This window comes from Uloborus diversus, chromosome 8 (assembly GCF_026930045.1).
Source record: "Uloborus diversus isolate 005 chromosome 8, Udiv.v.3.1, whole genome shotgun sequence".
Taxonomy (NCBI): Eukaryota; Metazoa; Arthropoda; class Arachnida; order Araneae; family Uloboridae; genus Uloborus; species Uloborus diversus.
This window is the reverse complement of record NC_072738.1, coordinates 146,769,442-146,793,031: the sequence shown is the minus strand read 5'-3', so window position 1 is coordinate 146,793,031 and position 23,590 is coordinate 146,769,442. Positions and strand designations below refer to the sequence as shown.

The following is a 23,590-nucleotide window of genomic DNA, read 5'->3' as shown; positions in this document are numbered from 1 at the left end:
GAGTATACGCGCTAGAGGTGGCTTAGAAAATATTCGAAAACCTCTATTCATTTCGGCGTTTTCCAGTAATAACTAATAAACGCTTTCATTTTGTATAACTAGTAGAGGGGCTACGGTAGAAAATATAGCCGGAAACTGCATTTTGTGATAAAAGCATGAAATTTGGCGTGCATGTAGACAATGTCCTTACAAACATTTTTAGAAGGGGAGGCATTTCAAAATCCCCCTCCCCCAAACCCCCCCTGGCGTCTGTTTTTGGTCAAAAATACAAAACAACTTTTACTTTTTATTTTTAGAAAAATACCCACTGTATCTTCTTTTGTGAGTTCTATTGTGCTTACTATAGAGTGAAAAGTCATCAAAATGTGTATTAACCTCCTAATTTTTACAATAATTTCAAAAACTTTGGTTTTTTTTAAACGAAACTTTAACTGACTAAAGTTTTTAACATTTCTGGAGGGGGTTGTTTGAGAAATGTTTTTTTATGCATTTTAAAGTACAATGTTAAAAAAAATCAATTCATTTACAGTGGAACACAATAATCCGAACTCCCGAAATCCGAAACATTAGAAAATCCGAACATACGTTTAAAAAATTTCTGATAAAAACTGATTACAAAACTAAAAATAAAACTGGAAATAAAAATCATAAACAAAGCTAGTTATTTTTTCAAAATTTGAAACAAACATTTGAATTGTTATTGAAGAATGAATAAAATACATTGATTAGTTAAAACGAAAACAATTTTCATTATCGGCAAAAAAAAAAACCTTCAAACACTTTTTTCGCAATTTTTTGGAAGTTTCACTCACATTCTGCAGTTTTATAAATCATATTTGCACTAGCAAAATGAGGGGAGGGGGGTGCACGGATATTTTGTTCATAGAATTCCGAAACTTAATTATTAAAAGCTTTAAAACAAATTTTAAGTTTTTTCTTTTCTCATTAGACAATTTGAAATATTTGTTCTATGTCTTAAACGATGTAAGAGGACTAACATTAATTACTGCAATAAGAAGTTGAGTGCTATGTTAATAAAGCTAACAATATTGTTATTATTAATAAAATTATTATTTATTGAAATATAACTCACTATTACAAAAAACTGCAACTAAAACTACAAAAAAATCTGAGTAAGTGATACGTACAATGATTATACAGAAGGTAGTTTAAAACGATTGAATTTACTAGTAATTTACACATATACGTAGCATTTTCCATTGCAGTATTTACACATCGATGTGCAGATAAGTTTATTTTTGAAGTCCCCACAAGTTATTTGAGAGCAGTTGTTTTTTACACTTGCATGACATAAATTCGCTTTAAGCACTTGAAACTGCGGGTAAACTCAAACAAGAACGTGCTTTTCATCAAATACTGTAAACCCCAATCATGAATTTAAGTTCAGGCTTAATTTTTAAGCATGCTTGCCTAAGGGCTTCAGCTATGGGTGATAACTTCATCATTCATCTTTGTTTGCTGGTGGAAAAACATTTTCTCGCTTCATTTACGGACGGAAGTTACATGAAGACGAGTAGCAAAGATTCGCTCAGATATTTGAAATTTTTAATCAGGTATGCTTTGTTTTTTTTAAATGTTGGGATAGGCATAAAAATGCACCCAATCAAGATAGTCTTTCCATCTTTTCACCATCGTCACTTTTCCCCGACCTGCAAAGAGGTCGTGTCACATCCTGAGAATGAGTGGAACCCTCTTTGAGCAACTGCTTTTGCTGACCGAATTTGTGAGCAAAATCTTGGACTAGTATTAGTCAAAAGTATTTTTCAGCTACAAATTTAAGCTCCATCTTCTTTCTCCCGTTTTTGTACAGCCGGGACCACCGTGACAAAGCGCGCGCTCCATTCGTCGCCGCGCGTTCTTTCTACCCGGGCCCGGAACACAGTTGAGTGAGTCACGCTAAGCGATCGAACGTTTTGCTTCGTTCGCTGACAATATACTCGATTGCAAGCTTTTTTTCATTGAAAGAGCAAATTAAATTTTCTTAAAATGTGTTTACCCATGAATTGTTTTCCACAGATTAAAGTAAAAAGAAAAAAATAACAACAAATAATTTTGAAGCAAAATATTTTCTCAACAAAAAGTAAAATGGTGAAAATCTTCAAAATAAATTTTCTTGAAAACGTTGCTAAAAGCCTGATCATCCAAAAAAAAAAAAAAGATTTTTCAACAGAAACAAATTATTAATTGCATATTATACATGACAATACTATGAAAATGTGTTTACCAATAAATAGACAAGGTATTTTTTTATTGTTATCATTATTATCTTGTAATTTAAAAATCAATATACATTCCATCAAACGTTTAAGATAATATCGATACGTTTTCGAGCCTTTTAGTGGCAACTCTTAATTTCATTAAAATATGTAATATAAAATTAAACTAGTATGTTGTGGCCATCACGAAACTTTCTTCTATATTTTTCTTTTTTTTTTCTGATCCCTCCCCATGCTTGACGAGGAAGCAATATTCCCAACAAAAACAAAATTACACATGCAAAAACTTGACGACCATCCCAATGTCTGAATTATTGCAAAAGCAAAGCAAAGAGCGAAAATTGAAAGTTATTTCAAAAGCCTTGCTTGAATTAATTACAAATATTTTATTTGTTAACAAACATAAGATGGCAACAGTTAAAAATTTTAAATCATTGAGATCATATTTCCTATCATTTCCATACAATTAAAATCACGAGAAATACGCAGACGACAATCTATTACGATTTATCTTTCTTATTGTTGCATTAATAAAAATATTTTTATTCGCAAAAAAAAAAAAATCAACACCTCTTGGAGCGATCGGCGTCAAAATAGAACCAAAGCCTGTTTACATATGGATTCACATATATTCCAAATTTCAACCAGAACGTAGCATTACTTCTTGAGATAGGACACTCAAAATGGAAAAAAAGAACGGGTGATTGCGCTACCCCCCTTTTAGCTGTTGACACAAAAATAAAATCAGTTCTTATACCCACTAAGGGCTACTTGCCGATAAATTTTTCTTTCATTCCGTTCATTATTTCTTGAGATACAGCAGTCACAATTGACGACAAAAAACGTTCTACAGCTCAACCCCCGTTTGAGTTATTGACACCAAAATTGAATCAGCACCTGTTCCTGTTAATACCAACATATGGACCAAATTTTGTTTGATTCCGCCAGTAACTTCCTGAGGAATAGCAAGCACGCGTAACTCGAAAAACGTCCCATTGCTCCACCCCCCTTGGAGGAATTCGCGCCAAAAACTAATGGGCACAAGTTCACATAGGGGCACATATGTGTACTAAATTTCGTTCGATTTCATGCGGTAGTTTTTGTTGTAGAGCGGCCACAAAAAACTGGTCACACACAGACGTGACACACATACATACACACACACACACACACACACACACACACACACACATACATACACACACACAGACAGACAGACATTTTCCAAAAATGGTCGAAATGGACTCAGCACACCTCAAAACGTTCGAATCCGTCAAAATTCGAAATTCGAAAATTTGCACGAATCCAATACTTTCTTCTATATATTAGATATAGAAGAAAGTAAAAACAGAAACAAAGAAAAGTTGAAAATGATGTCATTTTTTGATAGGTCTTAAGATAAAAATATTTCTGTGTACAATTATTTTGCACTGAAAACAAATCCCAACTAAGCAAGATTGAGTTGAATGGTTTTTCAAGAATATATATATTAAAGCATATTTATAAATTCAATAGATAGGTCAAATTTAGAGTTAAGACTTCCTTTTGAAAGACACATGAAAGGTTCTCATATCTCTTTCTCTATAACACGGTACTTATCAGAACAATTATTATTGTAAAATAACCACCATTAGTTTAAAAAGTAAAAATAGTAGGTTAAAAAGAGAAAAACATAGAAAACGTTATATACTCATGCATATAACCAAAATAAATAAATTAAATATTTGAATATTTTACTAAGGAAATAAGAGAAAAATTTAGCACTTTAAATTCATTCTCCTATAATTTAAACCAAATGTGCAGCTAAAGTTTTAAAAAATATTTTTTTTCTAAATATTCATTAAACATTGATAATCAATTGCAGATGCACCGAATATTCAGTTGATATTTGGATTGGTATTACATTTTTACTTCCAAAATACCAATTAAATATTTTAAACTTATGAAATTACTTTTATTCACTTGTTTATCCATTCTAGAAAGATGGCATTTTAGAAAGTAATTAACATTAAAGTTATTCATGTAAAACTGAAAGATATTTGATGTTGTAGGTATAGCACTAGATTGTAAATTGAAGACACTATATAACTTGCAATATGCTGTCTGAGATTCAGCAATCGAATTCTTAACTTTCCTTTTAAATCGTTGCACAGATTTTTTAACTTAATAAAAACAATGATAATCTGAACGTTTTTACTAATCTTTAATGCGAGTGCAAAGCTGAATTTAAAAGATCGGAAGGATTCCTTTTAAAAAGCAATAGAGAGACTAACAACAAATTCAACCTGTAAGAAGTGTGAAACAACTGTCTTACGCCAACATTAAAACATAACCTTAATAAAGGTTACTAAATCATTTGAAGTAACATTTCAGATCACTTACCTTTATTTCTGTTAATCATCAATTCATTGCTTACAGAAAGGTGAAAGGTCAAACATTTTCAGTAACGGTCGTTGGAAAACGTAAAGCAAAACATTGGATTGTTGATTTGAATCTCAATCGCTTAGACTGTAGCGCCACCTAGGTTTTTCTAAGTTGTTCCGGGCCCGGAAGGACCGAAGAAAGCGCGCATTTTTGTCACGGTGGTCCCGGTACAGCTCATGGAAGTATGATATGACAAAAATGACAGCGGGGGCCAACAGTTCTTACTCATATGCTTCTGTATCCTCTTTCTGCAACATGTACGAAGATCCTACAATCAGCTTCCTCGTGATTTGATGGAGCTAGAGCTGTTGTATTCAATGAAAATCACTGTCGAATCATTAAGAGCAAAACAAGATGGTATAGGCAGTACAATCATGAAAAACAACTTTGTCTTCTTATCTGCATTCCGGTGGAAACTGATCCAGTTCTCAGGAAACAAACCATTTTATCCAAAATGATGTCTTTCTCCTATTCCTCTTATATGTCTTGCATCTGTATCCTAAATAGACTTCAGATACTCCAACGAAAAAATTTCGGTCCTAGGTCGTTTCATGTGAACGATGAAAGAACCATCATAGACAATGTATCTCTGCACTTATTCTAAAAAATTGGCATTCATCATTTTCATCTTCAGCAACCCTTCTCAACTCGTTTTCGTCTTCTCTCGAGTAGTATTCATCAGTAGGAATACTATTACTTAATTCATTGAGCGGGAATGTTAATGACTAGACTTATTTCCCGTTCAAAGAGCTCCATTTATTGAAATCGCTGGAGGGTGAGGTTGATTTCATAGAGGAGAATCTGCATCGAATTTTAATCTTTTCATTAAACAGACTTACTGGTTTTTCTGTAAAAATGAAAGACTAAAAAGGTTTTTTTCTACCCGTGAATATGAAGTGACTTTAGAGTCACAATTATTTTCTCTATGAATTTGTTGTAACTGTTTTTTTCCCAACTTGCCCAATCTTCATGAGTTGCTCCACATATTTTTTGTCTACTGCTATATTCGTCTCTAATGAGAACAATTCTTTTGATGTTTCTAAAAATGGATTTGAATGTTCAGCTTTTTCTCTTCAAGGCTTGACTCATCAAGATCTTTCTTGACAACAGACTTTGGAAACTTAACATTTCTGCATTGCGCATATACAGCGTTTCTTTAAATGAGCCGAGGTAACTTTTTCAAATTGTGTAAAAAAATCGATAACTTCAAGACCAACCAACATCCATCTTCTTAACGCAGTTGGATCTGTGATAGACCAATTGTACCCTCTTCTTTTTTTACCATCGCATTGTTTTGCTTGTAAGCATGGTCCAATTTAATTACAGAAGGTACGTTCATTGTCTTTTTTACAACTAACATTCCTTCCTCGATGCCTTTGTGTACGCCTGGAAAGTTTGTGGATTAAAGAAGATCTTTTACGAAAACTGGTTACCATCGAGCATAGTTACTAAAAAGTATATGTACATCGTCTAGTATGGCGATAAAATGCGAAAAGAACACAGAATCAACTCCTTCAAAGTTTCAGTAATAAAGTTCGTTGAAAAGCTGTGATCTATTCAACATTAACACTAAAAGCTCCAGCTTTAATACGGTGCTCCAAAATTTGAACATTGGGGGTTGGTGCTTTCTTTCTCAGATTTTTAAGTTATAAAAACTTCTCTGTCAAAAGTGTCAACATTGCATCGATGTGAATCTTTTTGTAAGAAGTAGTTAGAGACATTTTATCATACACTTCAGGTATGTTTTTTTCTCATAAAATGAGTAAAAGCTTACTAGTGATCAATCGGGTAACGGAGAATTAACAAATAGCAACAATAGTAATAAGAAGAAATTTAAAATTCAAACTTTAAATTTCTTTTTATTAGAAATATGTTGCATTGACATTAATTTCACCCGTTTTCCTTCAAGTCCTCATTCTCTTATACCCTTTCGAAATAGTTTCGATTATGCGTGCTCAGTCATAAAAAACGAGGTGCATCATGGCCGGATAATTAGACAGTTCGGGCAGTTAGAGTTCGGATAACTGGAACCCTACTTTAATACAACCCTAATTAAATGTATCTTTAAATTCAGAAACCTTATGTTGTGAGGGTGGAAAATTCAAGTCTGATAATTTATAATAAAAAAATATCGTTTTTTTTTTTAAACCACTTTTTGTGAAGTTATTTCTCAAATTAGACGTTTAATGGAGCTTTAAACGGTAAAAAATATAATTAACATCTATGGAGTGATACAACCAATGATTTAAAAAATTATAATATGTATTTTTTAGTTTTAAATCGCCATTTTTGGTTTTGGACCAAAAATGGCCGCTAGGGGGGTTTTGGGGGAGATTTTGGAATGCCTCCCCTTCCTAAAATATTTGTATATACAATGTCTACAAACATGCCAAGTTTCAAAATTTTATCACAAAATGCAGTTTCTTCCCCCGTAGCCCCCCCGACTAAACCATTCTTATATCAATTTTTATTCTTTGTCAATGTCGTCCTTCCGTGTATAAAATTTCGTTTCATTAGGACTTATTCTAGGTGTGTCGATTTTTTTTCACTGTAAAGTGTATATGAATGCTTTACAACTAAGTTTTTGTAAATTTTTAGCTCATTTCAGGTTTTTTTTTTTTCGTCTAAATGTAGGCTTATAACACAAATTTAAAAAAAATACTCAAAAAAAGTTTGCAAAGTCTTTATACAAAAATTTTTTACCCAAAGATCTATATGTTGATCTCTTTTTTAATAACCAGGAGAGTTTTCGGTTTTCGATTGCTTATTTTTACGAATAAGTGAAATGCTTATAGACGGAAAGATATGTTCAATAAAAAAATATAGAGACTAAAATTATTAAATGCACATTTGCTTCCTAAAAAATATAACTGATGCTATTTCGCACGTTTACTGACTGGAATTTGAAAACAGTATAACGTTCGACGCAGTCAATATTTTGAGAATCTATCACTGTGCCAAAAAAAGGACTAGGAAAGTAGGAAAAGGAAGGGGGATACTTAAGAGGTGCCGACCCCCTAAGAGCAAGGACACCCTCCCCCCAATATCACGAGGACCCCTCCCCAAATCGGATCCTCCCCCCCCCCAAAAGACGAAATACCCTATGAAATACCCCCTTCCCTAAAAATACCAATGGTGCAGTCAGCTCCATGCCCCCCCCCCCCAGGTAGGCACCCCTGTATACTCTAGTTGTGTTTCCATTTGAAGCACAAAAATACATATACATATATATATATATACATATATACATCATTTCTTTAATTTAAAGCTGCATGAAATTTAACTCATCTATTAAGAAGATGACCGCATAAAATCAAAAGGGCGCTTTTAGTACAAGTATTAGATTCGAAAAAGCAATAATACATTTTGTTTAAAAATGTACTAAAATATAAATCGATATTTAATGCCAATTGGAAATAAATTGATAACACGAAAATATTGTGTCAATGAAGCTAATGATACGAAAAATGGTTGCATTTTAACCAAATTGCAACGAAGTTTAAGCATCAATAGAAACCAAATTGAGAAAGACTTCAGAAACCGGTGCCGCCAGAGTAAAGCTTAAAGAAAAATACTAACTTACTTCGTTTTAAAATTGCATTCGTTTTGCATAGCACATAAAGCAAAATAGTAAGATTATAATAAGAATTTCGATTGTATCAGCAAGTTTTTCAAATTTTAGGTTTGAAAAATGTCATCAAAACTTAGATAGATTTCTAGACTTTTTCATCAGCTACGATTTGATTTATAATAACGTTTTTTAAGTAAGTGTTTACCTCTTTTAACTTTAGCCGTGGATTCGTGTCTGTTTTCTTCAAACTGCGGTAAATTTGAAGTCTGTGAGAATGGAAAGTGCATCTGTCCAAGGTACCATGTACAAACCAATGATGGATGCATGCGTAAGTAAACACTTATTTACTTATTTATTACATTGAGTGGTATCGGTCGTTGATGTAGCTACTGCTGAAGGTTTTATGTTTTAGTCCATTTGATATATGAATTGAAGTTACTCAGTGTGAGTTTCAATGGCATCAGTAGCAGATTTTATGTATTTTTAAGAGATTAGACTCAGTTTTAAGGCGATGTTAAAGAAGCTTAATGCATACGTAAGGTCCAAGTTATATATATATATATATATATATATATATATATATATATATATATATATATATATATATATATATATATATATATATATATATATATATATATATATATATATATATATATATATATATATATATATATATACAGGGTCAATTATGAATTATGAAAGTAATGAGCATTTACTGGCAAAATATATTTATTGATCGTAATTTGTACAAATGTTCAATATTCTTCAAAATACATTCCTCCTGCATCAATACACTTGCGGAGACGTGTTTGCTACGCCTGAAAGGCACCCTGAAACTCTTCCAAGGGAATGCCTCGCAGGAACGTTGTAACATGGTGTTGGATGTTTCCCAAGGTTCCCCAATGTTTTCCTTTCTTCTCTCTCTCTCTCTCTCTCTCTTAAGTCGCGGAAACAAAAAGAAGTCACATGAAGCTAAGTAGGGACTGTAAGGTGGTGAGGGATCACCGGGGGGGGGACATCCATAACGGGGTTCGTCGGCGACCTCCTCCTGGCTCTCTTTGAATGCCTTGTGCCACTTCTCAGACTGTGATCTTGAAATGCAATCGTCCTTGAAGGCTTCTTGCAGCATCTGGAATGTTTCGGTTGCATTTTTTCCAAACCTCACGCAAAACTTTATGGCGCATCTTTGTTTAAGCGAACGCTCCATTGCGTTATGTTACAAAAGTTGAAAACATACTTCAAGCGGAGGCACTTATCTCCGCTCACACTGCTCGAAAGCAACTGACGACTGGATGCATTGAAAGGGCATATCCCGCACCACATTTCCCAGCCGGTTTTACCGTGCTGCCATCTATCGTCGCGTCACAATAGCATTATGCTGATTACTTTCATAATGGACCCTGTATATATATGTATGTAGTAATTTAAACTTACATAATACCATAACTTTAATGGTAATGAAAAAGCTACGACCAAACTTCAAAATAAATATGAGTACATTACTTCGTCTAATGTATTTACAAATTTTCAATCTGGCTACCTTTAGGATTAATAGAGCTTTAAACGTGTCACAAAAACTTTCGGCGCTGGGCCGCAACTCACTTACTGATATTTTATCCCATCCCTTGTAAAAGGATTTCTTCAGGGTTGCCAAAGTTTTGGGTAGTTTAGCACACAACCTTGTCTCCAGTACCTTCTTGTACTGTTAAACTGTGTCAACGACTCTAACCTAATGGTTTGTGGTGGTATATGTACTAGTGGGAAAATATCACTTGTTTTTGTTGATCAGGGGATAAAATTTTTCAAGAAACTATCTGTCGCAAACGCATTTTAGAAGACGTTGTCTTACCTTGGTCTCAAATATTCTTTGGAAACAAAAGATGTACCTTCCAACAGGATTCCACACCTGCACACAGAGCTAAAGGCACTTAAGATTGGTGCAAGACACATTTTCTGACCTTGATTGGAGCACAAGAATAGCCACCGTATTCCCTCATACTCACTTACTGATATTTTATCAAATTCCTTGCATAAGGATGTCAAGGATGTCTTTTTTCTGAATTTTATGAAGTTTAGTACACACCCTTGTCTCCAAAACCTTCTCACATTGTTGAATAGCGTCAACTCATTTTGGAAGATGTTGCCTTACTTTGGTTACAAAACTTCTATGGAAACAAAAGATGGACCTTCCAACAGGATTACGCACCCGCACACAGAGCTAAAAACACTCAAGACTGGTGCAAGACACATTTTCTGACCTTGATTAGAGCACAAGAATAGCCACCGTATTCTCCAGATTTGAACAAAATGGATTGTTCTGTTTGATCCATTGTGGAGACAAGGGGGTGTGATAAACCTCATAAAATTTTGGCATCCTAGAGAAATCCTTTTTAAAGCATAAAATAAAATGTGCGGCCCAGAGCCAAAACTTTTGGGACACGTTTTAAAGCTCTGTATTAATCCTAAAGGTAGCCACTTTGAAAATCTGTGAATATATTAGACGAAACAATGTACGTATTCATATTTATTTTGAAGTTTGGTCGTAAATATTTGGGTTTGTTACTATTCGCAATTGTTTCGGCGCTGGCTATTTCTTCGCCAGATTTTTACATTCTGAACTTTATGAATTTCAGAAATATTAGTTTAAAGAAGAAAAAAGATTTCTGGAAGAATAATGAGAATTTGGCGCTTTAGAAGCTAGTTAAAATTTATTTTAAAAATTACAATGGGGGGGGGGGGAGATCCACGTATGTTTTACTGCGATTAAATAATGGTAGTACCAGTCCTACATCTTTATCAATTTTTTTTAATCAATGCTGAGCCGTTTTGTGTTTCTGTGGGATTACTTATTTGTTGTAGCAGCTGTTGGAAATAATTTCATCAGTCTTCTTCACGTGAAAACACTTTTCAAACTAATCAAAAAGTTCGACTTGACTATTGCAAACCCATGTATGGACATCAAGGTGAATTTAGGGAGGGCAACGTTTTATTTTTTTTACTCACAAAAAGATTATTTATTTTGAAATTTAGTTCTAAACACTATTATTTTTCTGTAGTCGATTTACAAATTTATTGCAAATTACTTTTAAAAAAAAGTTTTATTATTATTATTGCTTTTTTACTTCCTTTTACAAAAAAGGAAGTATTGTATTCGCGAAAAAATTTTCACCCAAAAATTGGCCTTAATTTCTATTTTGCTCACCCCCAAATGAATGTTGAGGGTTTTTTTCGACCTGACCACACGTGGATATGTGCCTAGAAACATACAGACACCCGAAATATCCATTTTGACGATCCCCGAGTTAATTACAACGAGTTTTCTCGTGACGTCTGTATGTACGTATGTATGTATGTGTGTCGCATAACTCAAGAACGGAATGTCCTAGAAAATTTGAAATTTGGTACATAAATTCCTAGTTAGGTCTAGTTGTGCACCTTCCTTTTTGGTTTCATTCGTATGCTTCAAATGGAATCTTTTGCCCCTTTTTGGGGGGAAATCATTAATTTCGATGTAAACTCACGTGGTGTTATAATTTGGCGGACACTTGGCGATATATCGCCAGTCTTTTGGTCGCCAAATTTTGTCGCCAACTTGGTGACAAATTTGGCGATTTTTTATTTTTTTGAATTTGTTTTTGTTTTTTTAATCTGGTTTCAACTTGGTCACTGTTAGTGATATTTAGAGAGTGAACTATTGAATCATATTAAAAATGCCAATAATGAGAAAATGACATTAAATTGGAGTAAAAGGAAGTCATGTGATGCACACATCAGCTCGTTTTGTTACTAAATAGTTAGTCCACAATTTAGTGTTATAAAACAGTTACAGTATTTAAATGAAAAGACTCAAAATATTTTGTTTTAATAAAAAAAAATAAGTTTAAAATAGTTTTTATTCGTTATATTAGTCTTCATGAAACTTAAAAGCAATATATAATAATAATCTTTACATAATAAATATTATTTGTACCTTGTACTCTTATAAGATTTTTCTTGTCTATCTCGTGTTCAAAGCATGCTACACAACTTAAAACTTTACGGAGAGCGGGGCTACGGGTGATTTTCTCCACACGTTTACTTTTGCCAGTGACAAATATAAAAAATTCATCTTATTATTAGTTGACAGTTTTTAATTTTTATAAAAAGAAAAGATATATAAGTAAGTGCACAAATTATTGATCAGCAAAAAAAAAATCCATTAAAAACAGATGAGTTTAAAATTTAAATTTCATAGAAAAATGTCAACATTGTTTCCTAACTTATCTACTTCGGAAAATTATGATGCTATTTTTAAACTTTTATTTTATCAACTAATGCTAAAAAAGAAAACGAAATACATTTTTAAAAATGTTACTTTATAAAACTTTCTACAAAACTTAAAAAAAATAAGCTATCCAAAATTTTGAAGCAATATTTGGCATATTTGTATGCAGACAATTTCGATTTTTGAACAAGTCGTTTTTGAAATGGGTTTCGCGCCGAAACGGCCGCACCAAATAGTCCTATTCCGTAATATTTTCATTAGCGTTAAAGTTATTTTGTAAAAGAGAGACAGCGAGAGGAAGTGGTCTATAAAAGGGCTACCTTCTGAAAATGGAGGAAAGGGGATGTTGAGTGCTGGCCAAATTATTAGACTAAAGAGTTTTTTTTTTTTGTTTTTTGTACACTATTTAAAATTAATTTGTAATTTTGTTATTAAATTAAAATACTATTTATTTTACTGTTAAAGTACAGTACATACAGTACACTGATTATTACAATATTTTAGCATAACTTAATGTTTGCAGGTTGCAGCACTGTCTGCTTTGTTTATGTTCTTTGTTTATCTACCTACCAGGAACATAACCTCCATCAGCTTCAACAAATCACTAGTTCTTTTTATTAGTGTGTTCTGTTACATTTAAAGTCAGTTTTAGGTAATTAGTGAGTATGTGTATGTGAGTGTATACTACTATAGTGAGTATAAACAATTTTTTACCTCCTTTTTAAAAAGTTAAGAAATGGTGTAAACCTTGTGAAAAGTATGCCAAAAAGACTTAAAATGCTCCTCGAGAACAAGGGAATGCGTGCTAAATATTAGATAATTATTTCACTGTTCGTTAATGAGTCTATAGTTATGCAATCAATAAAGAATTTGCTTTTAAAACAGTCTTAGTCTAATAATTTGGCCAGCACTGTACACAGCCTCGAAAATGGCGCCGAAACAAATAACAGGAGTGGACAATATATTGGTGAGAAAATGGTCTTAACTGCTGACCTATATGGCTATGTGAGAGCTGTTTTCATAGAAAAACCTACTTAGGAGGAACTGAAAACTTTTCAAGGCATGTGAAGCTGAGTTTCTCCCTCTTAAAGTTGTGCAGCAAAGTTGGTGGCTTCTACCACTCAACAAAATGTGTGACATGCACTTCTTGTAAGGCACTTGCTTGGAGCTACTTGTTTATTTAGTAATGGCTGTCGTCACTATCATCTTGAAGTACTGAAGGGTCTAAAAACGGGCTGCTCGAAAAACAGGCTAACCCGGTTTTTTGGACGAACAATATTAACCCTTTAAACACCATGCAGTTATTGATTCTTGCTAATTATCAATTGCGCTAATGCTTTTATAGGTTTTTATAAGGCATGGAAAAGAATGGGGAGGTGACTGATTCTCTCTCTTTCAACATGTTTTTAAGGTACCCAAAACCAGAGACAAATATGAAAAAAAAGGTTGAGCTCAGTCCTAGACTTTCAGAAATATTTTAAGGTGGTTTGCGAATGGAGTTTGGGAACTTTTGAAGACTAGTAAATCTTTTCACGTTTTTTGAACTACTCGTCAAACTTTGTGAAAAAAAAAAAAAAAAAAAAAAAAAAAAAAAAAAATTGAATTTAAGTTTTATTTAAAGAGTTTTTGAGGTTGAGGAAACAAGATTGTCAATAGTCCTGAATTAATATGTTTCAATCGCCTCGAATGAAGGAAGAATAAAAGTGGCAGGTTTAACATCTGCACACCATCACAGCTATAGTTTGCATGAGTGCTTCAGGGGATTTTAATTAGTGATGTGCCGGATCATTAAAAAAGTAGATCCGGGGATACGGATCTGGATCATTAGTGTCAAGATCCGCGGATACGGATACGGATCTCAAATTTTTTTTACCCAATTCAACTATACAAGTGTAAAATTTGTTACGGAAGGTATTCCAGTCAGAATAATGGCAGTTTCTTCAGAAAACGTCAACTGCGGTAAAAATATTATCAAGACTATGATTTACTCTTTAAAGAAATCTCCGTTAAAATTGAGGGAGAGTTGGAAGGAATGGGTCAGCGCTGGATAAATTTTTATTAAAATAATTGTGAAAAACGTTAAATCGGTTTTTAATTAATATCTCCGGTAATTAAACTTCTACAAAAACCAGGGCAAGCTAAGAACACTTTCGATCTAGTCATCTTTTGAACGAAAAATAACTATCAAAATCGATTCATCTGTTTAGGAGCTACGATGCCACAAAAAGACACACTGATACACACTTTTAAAACTTATTTCCCCTTCCATTTGCAACGGGGGGAGGGGGGTGAAATGATACCCTATAATTTAAATAGGGAATAAAACCTAATTTAAACGGAATTTAAGAGTATTTTATTCAAATATTTAAAAAAATTTTAGAATAGAAGTGATCCGTTTAAGATCCGTCACAAAAGTAACGGATATAGATCTTTATTTTCCCTCGGATATCTACGGATACGGATATTCGGAACATCACTAATTTTAATTTCGCCTTGTATGTTTTTTTTTCCAGGGTGAACATGGTCACAACAGTCTTGAATAGCAAATTAAAATTTCTAGCTCGACAAGGTCTAAAAGAGGCTTTAAATTTTGAGAACAAAAAAAAGAGGATGTGTTTTCAAGAAGTGAAAAAGACATTTTCAAAAACAAAATAATTTTCGTATATGTTTCATTACAATAGCCTTGCATAAACTAACACATCTTGCTTCTCTTTTTTTCAGTAATATTTATGAATTTCAAATCTCCATTAGCTTCTATCTTAATTCTTTTCAGCAAAGTTGTGTGACCTTCATTTATGCTACAACTATAAAGGAGCTAAATGCGTAGAGACGGACATAGTTGGAACTGTAGATTGCGTTTGCGATGGCGGCATGTACTACGATGGATCACAGTGCACAGGTATTTTTCTTGCATAAATGGTTTTCTTGCTGAAAATGGTTTACAAACAACAGAAAAGTTTGACTAAGGAGTTTAAATATTATTAATAATATGTAGTTCACTATTACAAGAAAATAAAAAACTTTTTTTTTCTGGTGAACGTATATTGTTTAATTACTAGAAAATCGCCCGTCAAGGTACGATGGGTGAAAATTGCTTCTACATTTGAACGAAACCATTGCCTGCTTGGTGATATTTTGATAGTTGAAATTATAACCCTAACTCCAATGGATGAACCCTAAACTCCAGTAGGTATTCATTGTGTTGACCATGTTTTCGTTTCTTCATTTCCTTGAAATGACACAGTCTTACCAGTAAAACAGCTAAGTTACTGGATCAAGTTCAGCCTTGTCACAAAGAAAACTTTCCCTGCATGTTAAATATTACCAAAACATATTATCAAATTATCATGCTATGGCGCGAATTGCATCGTTAAAACACGGGGTTATTCGATCATCGGCTATTATTTATATAAGTATACGAAACTCGTTCCGAAACTAAAAGAGTTTAATTTTCCGTTTGTCAGCTGGCTGTTTGAGTGTCTTCACTAGGCCCAATGACTACGTCAGACAATGAATGAGGACGAGTACTCTTTACAGATGACAGCAGATTTAGTCTGAGTAGCGATTCTCATAGGATACTCATCTGGAGAGAGCGGGGAAGCCGGCAATCATCTCTTGAACATCATTGAAAGGGACAGGTATGGAGGTCGTGGTGTTCTCGTTTGGGGAGGCATCATGCTTGGTAGTCGTACAGACCTTCACATCTTCGACGCAGGTTCAGTCAACGGGACCAGCAGTCGGGGGAGATCATATCCCCTACTAAAGACCGGATGTTTCTTGCTGGACGCCCATCACAGGGATGTTTCGGCCTTCAGTCGCATTGCGCTCCATGCTACTTTTTCAATAAAGCTTCTTTTTATTCCTCTGATTTCTCTTTTAGTAAGTGTTGCTTACATTACACATGTCTTTACGTATTGGGGATCTTACGGTATTAAATGTGTTGATTTGGAAAGCTTTTGTACAAAGTTATATTGAAAAAAACCGTCAGTCCTTAATTTTTTGCACACCAGTGTAGATTACAAGAAAACAAATTACAACTGCTTTCTAACTATATGGTTTATGTATTATTTTATAAGCAAGTGCATTAATTATACTAAACAATTATTTTAATCCAGGTGGTTACTGTTTCCTTCCGGACGAGTGGGGAAACTGTTATGGTGGATGTCCAGATGGCATGGAAAAAGACAAACACAGGATGCAGTAAGAACTATTCTTCTTTAGTCTTTTTTCTTTTTCTTTTGCTTGTAAATTTTGTGTCGGTTTGATTGGTTGGTTTATTTGATTTTAATGGCGCAAGAGCCCTTGAGGGCTATACTGCGCCAAACGATTTTATTTTACACTATTTATTTGTCATACAAGAATTAAATCAGGAAGGAGTAAAAGAAAGCATATTTTGAAGTGAAAGGCATGAAACTTGAAGTACTAATAGTGTGTCGGTTTTATTTTATGCATTGAATGGTTGTGTACTTAGAAAGGATTACAGTTGTTGCACAAGAAGGAAAGAATGCGCAGGGGTGCTCACCTGGGGGGGGGGGGGGGGTCATGGCGAAGACTGCGCTACTGAAATTGTTAGGGAGGGGGTGTTTTGAGGGGTATTTTTCACATTTTTTAAGAGGCTCTTGCTTTTGGGGGGTTAGTCTTCGCGACAGTTACGGGAGGAAGGATGCGCTCTTTCTGTTGGGGGGGGGGGCACCCTTGAAATACGTCTGTTTTATACAATGCTCGTTTTTAAAGGAAAAAAAAAACATCTCGAAGTTACAAAAAACATTCTACATACACTGTGTTTTTCTGTTTGAATCATGTTAATTTAAACGGGTAAAAACACTATTCCTAACCTGAGTATTTTCCAGTAGAACAGCTATTTCAAGCATTTTTATGTTCGGGAAAAACCTTTATATAGAGGCTGTCCGTGTTTAATCTGCAAGACCTACCTTTTCATAACCGTTAGTACTAGATGCATACTTCCAATTGCAAATATGGTCAAATTAAGATTCAGAGTGAAGATCTTAAAAGTTAGAAACCAAAGAAAAAAAAGTGGAAAGAACAAGAAATATAACCATTTAAATTTCCCCTAATTCCTCATGGTTACATTTAGGGAAATAACAGGAGTAATAAAAAGAATTCTAGCGCGAAAAACTAGACATTAGTACGGCTAATATTCACCGAGATATATGTAACATGGAATTCCCCCCCCCCCAAACGGGGCCGCCTTAGAGATACTGCCTTTTGCAGACCTGGAGCATTCCCCAGAAATAGCATCCATTCTTTCATGTGACACCACTGTCGATGGATGCTTTTACCACGAGAGTTTTGACATTCAGTTTTCCTACCAGATGGAGGCACCCGGGCCCTATTTGATGCAAAATTGCTCTTGGAATTTAACTTTTCCAGGAACACTCTAACCAAACGAGTGCTTGAGAGATCTTTCACATGCTACATTATCATAAGACATGGACACTGCCGATTTTCTGCATCTTGAAAATCCACCGACTGAAGCCGGGACCGAACCTTCGCCTTAAGGCGTAAGATATTAATGTCTAACCACTTTTCCAATCTGTCAGCAAAACAGTTTTATTTGTGGCGTTCAAAAACAAAGCAGTTGTAGAGTTTTGTGACTTGTCTCACGTTCGTGGTCATTTACAACTTTTCAGGGGGCATGTAGCAGCTTAGCTAATTTAGTTTTTTGTTTCAAATTGTGCAAATGTAGTATTTCCTTTCATTTTTCAAAGGCAACAAGAAGGATAAATTACATACTCATAGTTTTTCTGTGCTAAAAACAATTACCATTATTAGTAGTTTTCTGATAGAGCAATATGTTCTCATCTTATTTTTCGTCCGATCCCTTGGAAAATATGAGCTTGAATTTCTCTTTGAAATTTGATCGTCAAATGTTTCGAATTCTTTTTATGTTTGTGATTTTTCTAAATATAATCATAAAGATCTATTGGCCGCATAAAATGTTGATTTTGTATTTCATTTTATTTATTTATTTATTTTGCATGAAACCTTTAATCTCTTAACTCTGCATTTTATTTTGACCATTTTTGCAATAGAAAGTATGCATGTAGGACTAACGGTGGTCGAAGTAGAGGTTCTGCATGTTAAACGCCAGCACGCTTATAATATACAACCGAGCTTTCTTGTAAAGAGCGCGAAGATTCTGAGACTTTTGCTTGTAATAACCGAATGCTCGTAAAACATTAATTCGTAAAATAATAATAATAATAATCTCTACATAGTATAAAATGAAGTCTTCAAAAAAGCGTCTATGTGTTTGAACTCGCAAAACTCGAGAACTACCCAGCCGATTTTGCTGAAATTTTCAGTTTGTTCCTTTAAGTCCTTGAGAAGGTTTGCTGACCAGTTCGAAAACAATTCGATGAATAGTTCTTTTTTTTATTTCATTTTAGGTCCAATTTTCACATAAATTCCCGAACATGGGGGTGAAAAATTACTGGCAAATAGTAATATTATATATCGTTGGAGAGGGAAGAATTTTCCGCGTTCTACGCAATTTGTTCCAATGCTCTAACTTAATTGCGGCGGGAGTTTTTTTACGTTTTTAGCTCGAATTTTTTAGGCTTAGCTGAAATTTAGGCACTACCCACTCAGCATAATGTCGTCGCCCAGATGTCACTGGAACGTCATCTGCTGACGATAGAGGTGTCCTGGCAACGTCACTCCCCGGCGTCCTAAGTCTGCCCCCATGTCCGGGTTCAATAACGGTCTGCAGACGTCCCCAGAAGGGCACCGTCTGCCGTCCGGGAGACGAACTGCGACTATTAAGGGACGACGCAGAGACATCTCAGGATCGCCTTAGGGCGGACTAACCCACATTAAAGCGACGGTCTCACGGCGCCCTAGGGTCGTCCACAGACACACCCTTCGGCGTCGGGTGACCGTTTATAGTGCTTTATATTGTGTAGAGTGAGCTTTATTTGACTATTTTATTTTTTATTTCAACTTATTTTTTTTTAAAATTCAGTTTACTTCATTTTGTAGCTCATTTAGTTACGAAATTTTTTATTATTACAATTATTTTTTTCCCCTTAAAAATTCGTCAGGTTTGCAAGCCCCAATGTTATTTGACAAAATGAAGCAAACTAATTTTTAAAAAATATAAATTAAATTAAAAAATAAAAAAGCCAATTAAAGCAATTTTAGTTTAGTATGTTTATCATCACTATAAAATACATATATTGAACGCCTTTCAGTTTTTTTTTTTTTTTTTCAGATCAATTTCACTCTCAGATAATTAAAAAGTTGTCATCCATTGTTTTGGTGCATTGTATTCTATTGATTATTTCTTCCAAGCTCTTTGGAGAATGGAAAGTCCAACAATCTTTTCCTAAAGCAGCTTGAAAAACACAAAAATACAGTTTAGGCATATTGCATTCCTTGAATGAAAATTTTTATTATCATTTTATGTACCTTCTTACTTGTCTATTTATGTTTTATGACTTTCCATTTTTTAAAAAAATTATTAATATAAGAATTTAATATAGCTATTATAAGAATTTAAAATGCAAAATTTTAGTTCACTGTGATAAAACTTTAAAGAGGTAGCCCTTTCATTAAACATATAATTGGAGATTTTCAAGTTGTTAAGCAACAGCTTTGAATTTTCTTATAGCAAGTGGCTTGAAAAAATCCTCTTAGTAATGCAATTTAAAACTACTTGAACTAGCTGTTAATAAAATATCTTGCCTACAATGGAGCAGCCCCTGCACTGCTTATACATTTTCACATGTATTTTATTTATTCCTTTTAATAACTTTCCAAAACCTGAATATACATAGTACAACTTCTAACCCAGTACATAAAATTAAGATTGCAATCAAATTTTGTTTCCAGTTGAAAAACAATTCAAAATTCTTATTCGCGATATAAAAAGTTGTCTAAATGAACATTCACATTTAAACAAGTTATTCTCAATTTATTCCCTGCATGTAAGCAATCAATATTAAACTGAAATACAGTCCCCCCCCCCCCCCAAGTTGATAAAACTAGTGCACAATTGGTTCTTATCAATACACAATGAAATTCTAACTGAAAATAATTAAATACATTAAGCCAGGACTTAGTTTTGCAAAAGAAAAAAAGAAGTACAAGTAGCACAACATTCTTATATAATTTACCTGAATTTCATTTAATGGATTCTATGAAGTTTGATACAAAGAGCAGTACTAAAATAATACAATGAAACACCTTTATTAACAAATTTTATACAATAGATTTCTTTAATTGTTGGCTGTTTCCCTTATCAGCTAGTCTGCTGAATGCTTCAGCCAGGATTTCATTTTCCCTTGGTCATCTGCTACCTTCATGTTTTTTCCAATACCATCTGAAAAAGAATTAATGAAGAGAAAAAATAAGAATATTTTCAAAAACCACAAAAAATGACAGCACAATATTAATGGGTTGGGGGGGGGGGGAGAAAGAAAAACATTACTTGCTCAATACAGGAAAAAGTCATGCGATTTTATAAGCTATTTGCTAAGAAAATTCTTATTCCTGGCTTGTCAAAATATTGTCCTATTCCTTTAGTCCCCACTGTAAAATGAGTAATCAAAAGATTCATCCCCCTTCTCACAGGGGCGGATCCAGAAATTGTTGTAAAGGGAGTCATGTTTCAATGTCGAACGTTGTACCACCTACGTAAAAAAATATCAGTTAAGTCCATCCCCCAAGGATGATGGTGCACCCCCTTACATGCTACAAGGCACCCCCCTCCCCTAACCCAATGAGATCAAAATCCTTTCAATTATGCCCTACCAACCCCCTATTTTTTTCAATGTCACAACCTGCACCATAGATCATATTTTTTCAAATTTTCATCATAAAAGTCATATTTCTTTGGGCAGATAGGCTGATCATGCTACCACAAGCTTTGAATATATGGCATTAAATTTATAAAATATTGGAAAAGCATAGACACACATGTGGTTTGAGGTGGAAGAGTGCTCTGTAAAAACCGTTGAACTCATTAGTCATGATTGTTATTTTGAAAATGAACAATTAGAAAACTCAAAATAGCAATAACCCCAGTAAACGAACCCAGTCACTCCTTTGAATTATGAGTCCCTGAGAAGAAATACCTTACAGAACGGGGACACACACACGTTAATATTCATTCCATGTACTATTTTTCACATCGAAAAAATGAGAGTAATAATAATCACAACAAATTACTGTCACAGGGACCCTCTCCTGAATCTGCCCTCCCCCCTTCCCACGCCATTAACATTGCAAAAACCAAACAGGCACCATCATCAATGTTAAACTCAAAATCAAATCAAGAATGTCTTCCAGTTTAAAGCAAAGGCAATACTTACTACTACAGGGGGGGGGGGGAGGGAGAACAACACTTAGAAATTTCTAGCTTAATAGCCACTTCTTTAGAAATAAATCCGCACCAAAAATTTTCAAAACTACTTCTTCAAAAGATGTTTTTATACACTTTTCTTGTTGAAAACATTTCTATTACTATTTTATTTTTAATTTTTTTATTTATTTTGTAATTTCATTTGAAAAATGAAATTATTATTATTGAATAAGAATGTAAATAAGGTGTTTTATCTGCAGTATTTATTTTTATTGCATTTATTGTAAACATTTCTACAGAACAATGCACCATTTTCCTTTGAATTTTCAATACCAAACAAAAATACCAAAATTCTTTAAATTTGAAAGTACCAAACTCAATTACACATTTTATAAATGTCATAAAATAGAAATTTTAGAAGTATTACTTCATATGTGCTTAAGTGGCGTTGCGAAGGGGGGTGAGGGGCTGAAAACAACCCTCAGAAGCATTGGTTTTAATGAAAATGTAAATTATAATACAGTAGTTTATGCATATGAAAAGGCTGTTTTGATGGGGGGAAAAAAACCCCTTCAGAAGGTATTTTTGATCAAAAAAACCCTCCAGAAGGTATTTCTGGCTGCACTAGTCATCTGCTTAGATGAGTAAAGAGTAAATACATCTACCCTTTTGAGTGATTAGAAAACTTAGATCAGATTTATTTTCTTTCATTGAAAGAAATACATTGTATTTTTTATTTTTCATGTTAATGCTCTTTAAGTATCTATTGTAACAAAAAGCAACAGAACACAAAATATGAAATCAAACTTCATTGATCATATTGAATTTGCACAAGAAATATGTTTGGTAAAACCCTCCTCGAAACAAAAGTCTGGGTACAGCCCTGGCACATAGTGTACAACACGCAAATGACTTCTTATTTAAAAGATTATTTTTATAGTCACAAAAAATATATATATAATACATAAAAATAAGCAATCCAGGTTGGATGAAATGTCAATGTCTAAATAAAAAATAATCCATAAATGACCAATAATAAATAAATAACATTTACACAAATAAATGCAAAATTAAGTTACGAATATTGTAGTGGGAAAAAAGAAAAAAACAATCACTATTTCAAAAAATTAGTTATTGGAGGGGGGAGGCGAGTGGGCGGTTAGGGGTTTTGACGACTTTGCAGGGAAGTAATTTCAACACATGGCGATTGAAGAAAATGGTAAAAATAAAAAAAAAGGCGAGAAAAGTAGTACAGAAAGCAAGTACAACTCAACAACACTCTGTTCAATCAAACATATACATCTTGAAAATTATAATTGGTGTAAACTGTAGAAAAATTCTTTAATGCAGGGAAGGGGGTCCTGACCGAATGGGAATGGTATTATTAAAACTGAAACAAACTACATCTTTGAATGCTTTTTTTTGGGGGGGGGGTCGCAGCTTAGGAGGCAATGCACCATTTCCCTTAAGGGATGGTCACCCCTTGAATATTCACTCAGTTTTATATAATAACTGTTTTCCGAGTGTAAGCTATTCAGAGTGAATGATATGGAATGCATTCTTGTCAGTTTGTTCACCAAACCCCAGCCCTCTCATACTTTCCAATTAAGTCGACAGACTCTTGTCAGCCCTTCATTTAAGCCTGAGAACCCCCCTCCCCCAACAGTAAGATCTGTTGTAATTCCTCAGAATTTATTCATTGAAACCAAGCTTAACACAGACATGAGCATGCACTTGATTGACAACATAGTTGCTTTTGTGAGAGC

General features: G+C 33.9%; 1 protein-coding gene across 2 annotated transcripts in view; it reads left to right on the top strand.

Annotated features, from left to right (window-relative positions):
- Positions 1 to 23,590, top strand: part of LOC129227546 (neurogenic locus notch homolog protein 1-like) — a 145,938-nt gene that overhangs the window by 62,497 nt on the left and 59,851 nt on the right. Inside the window, exons 13-14 of one of the 2 annotated variants that reach the window (XM_054862124.1) lie at positions 8,453 to 8,560; positions 15,273 to 15,398. In XM_054862124.1, the coding sequence (XP_054718099.1) occupies positions 8,453 to 8,560; positions 15,273 to 15,398 (234 nt within the window). The remainder of the gene's footprint in view (positions 1 to 8,452; positions 8,561 to 15,272; positions 15,399 to 23,590) is intronic. The other variant, XM_054862125.1, reaches the window with a different exon arrangement.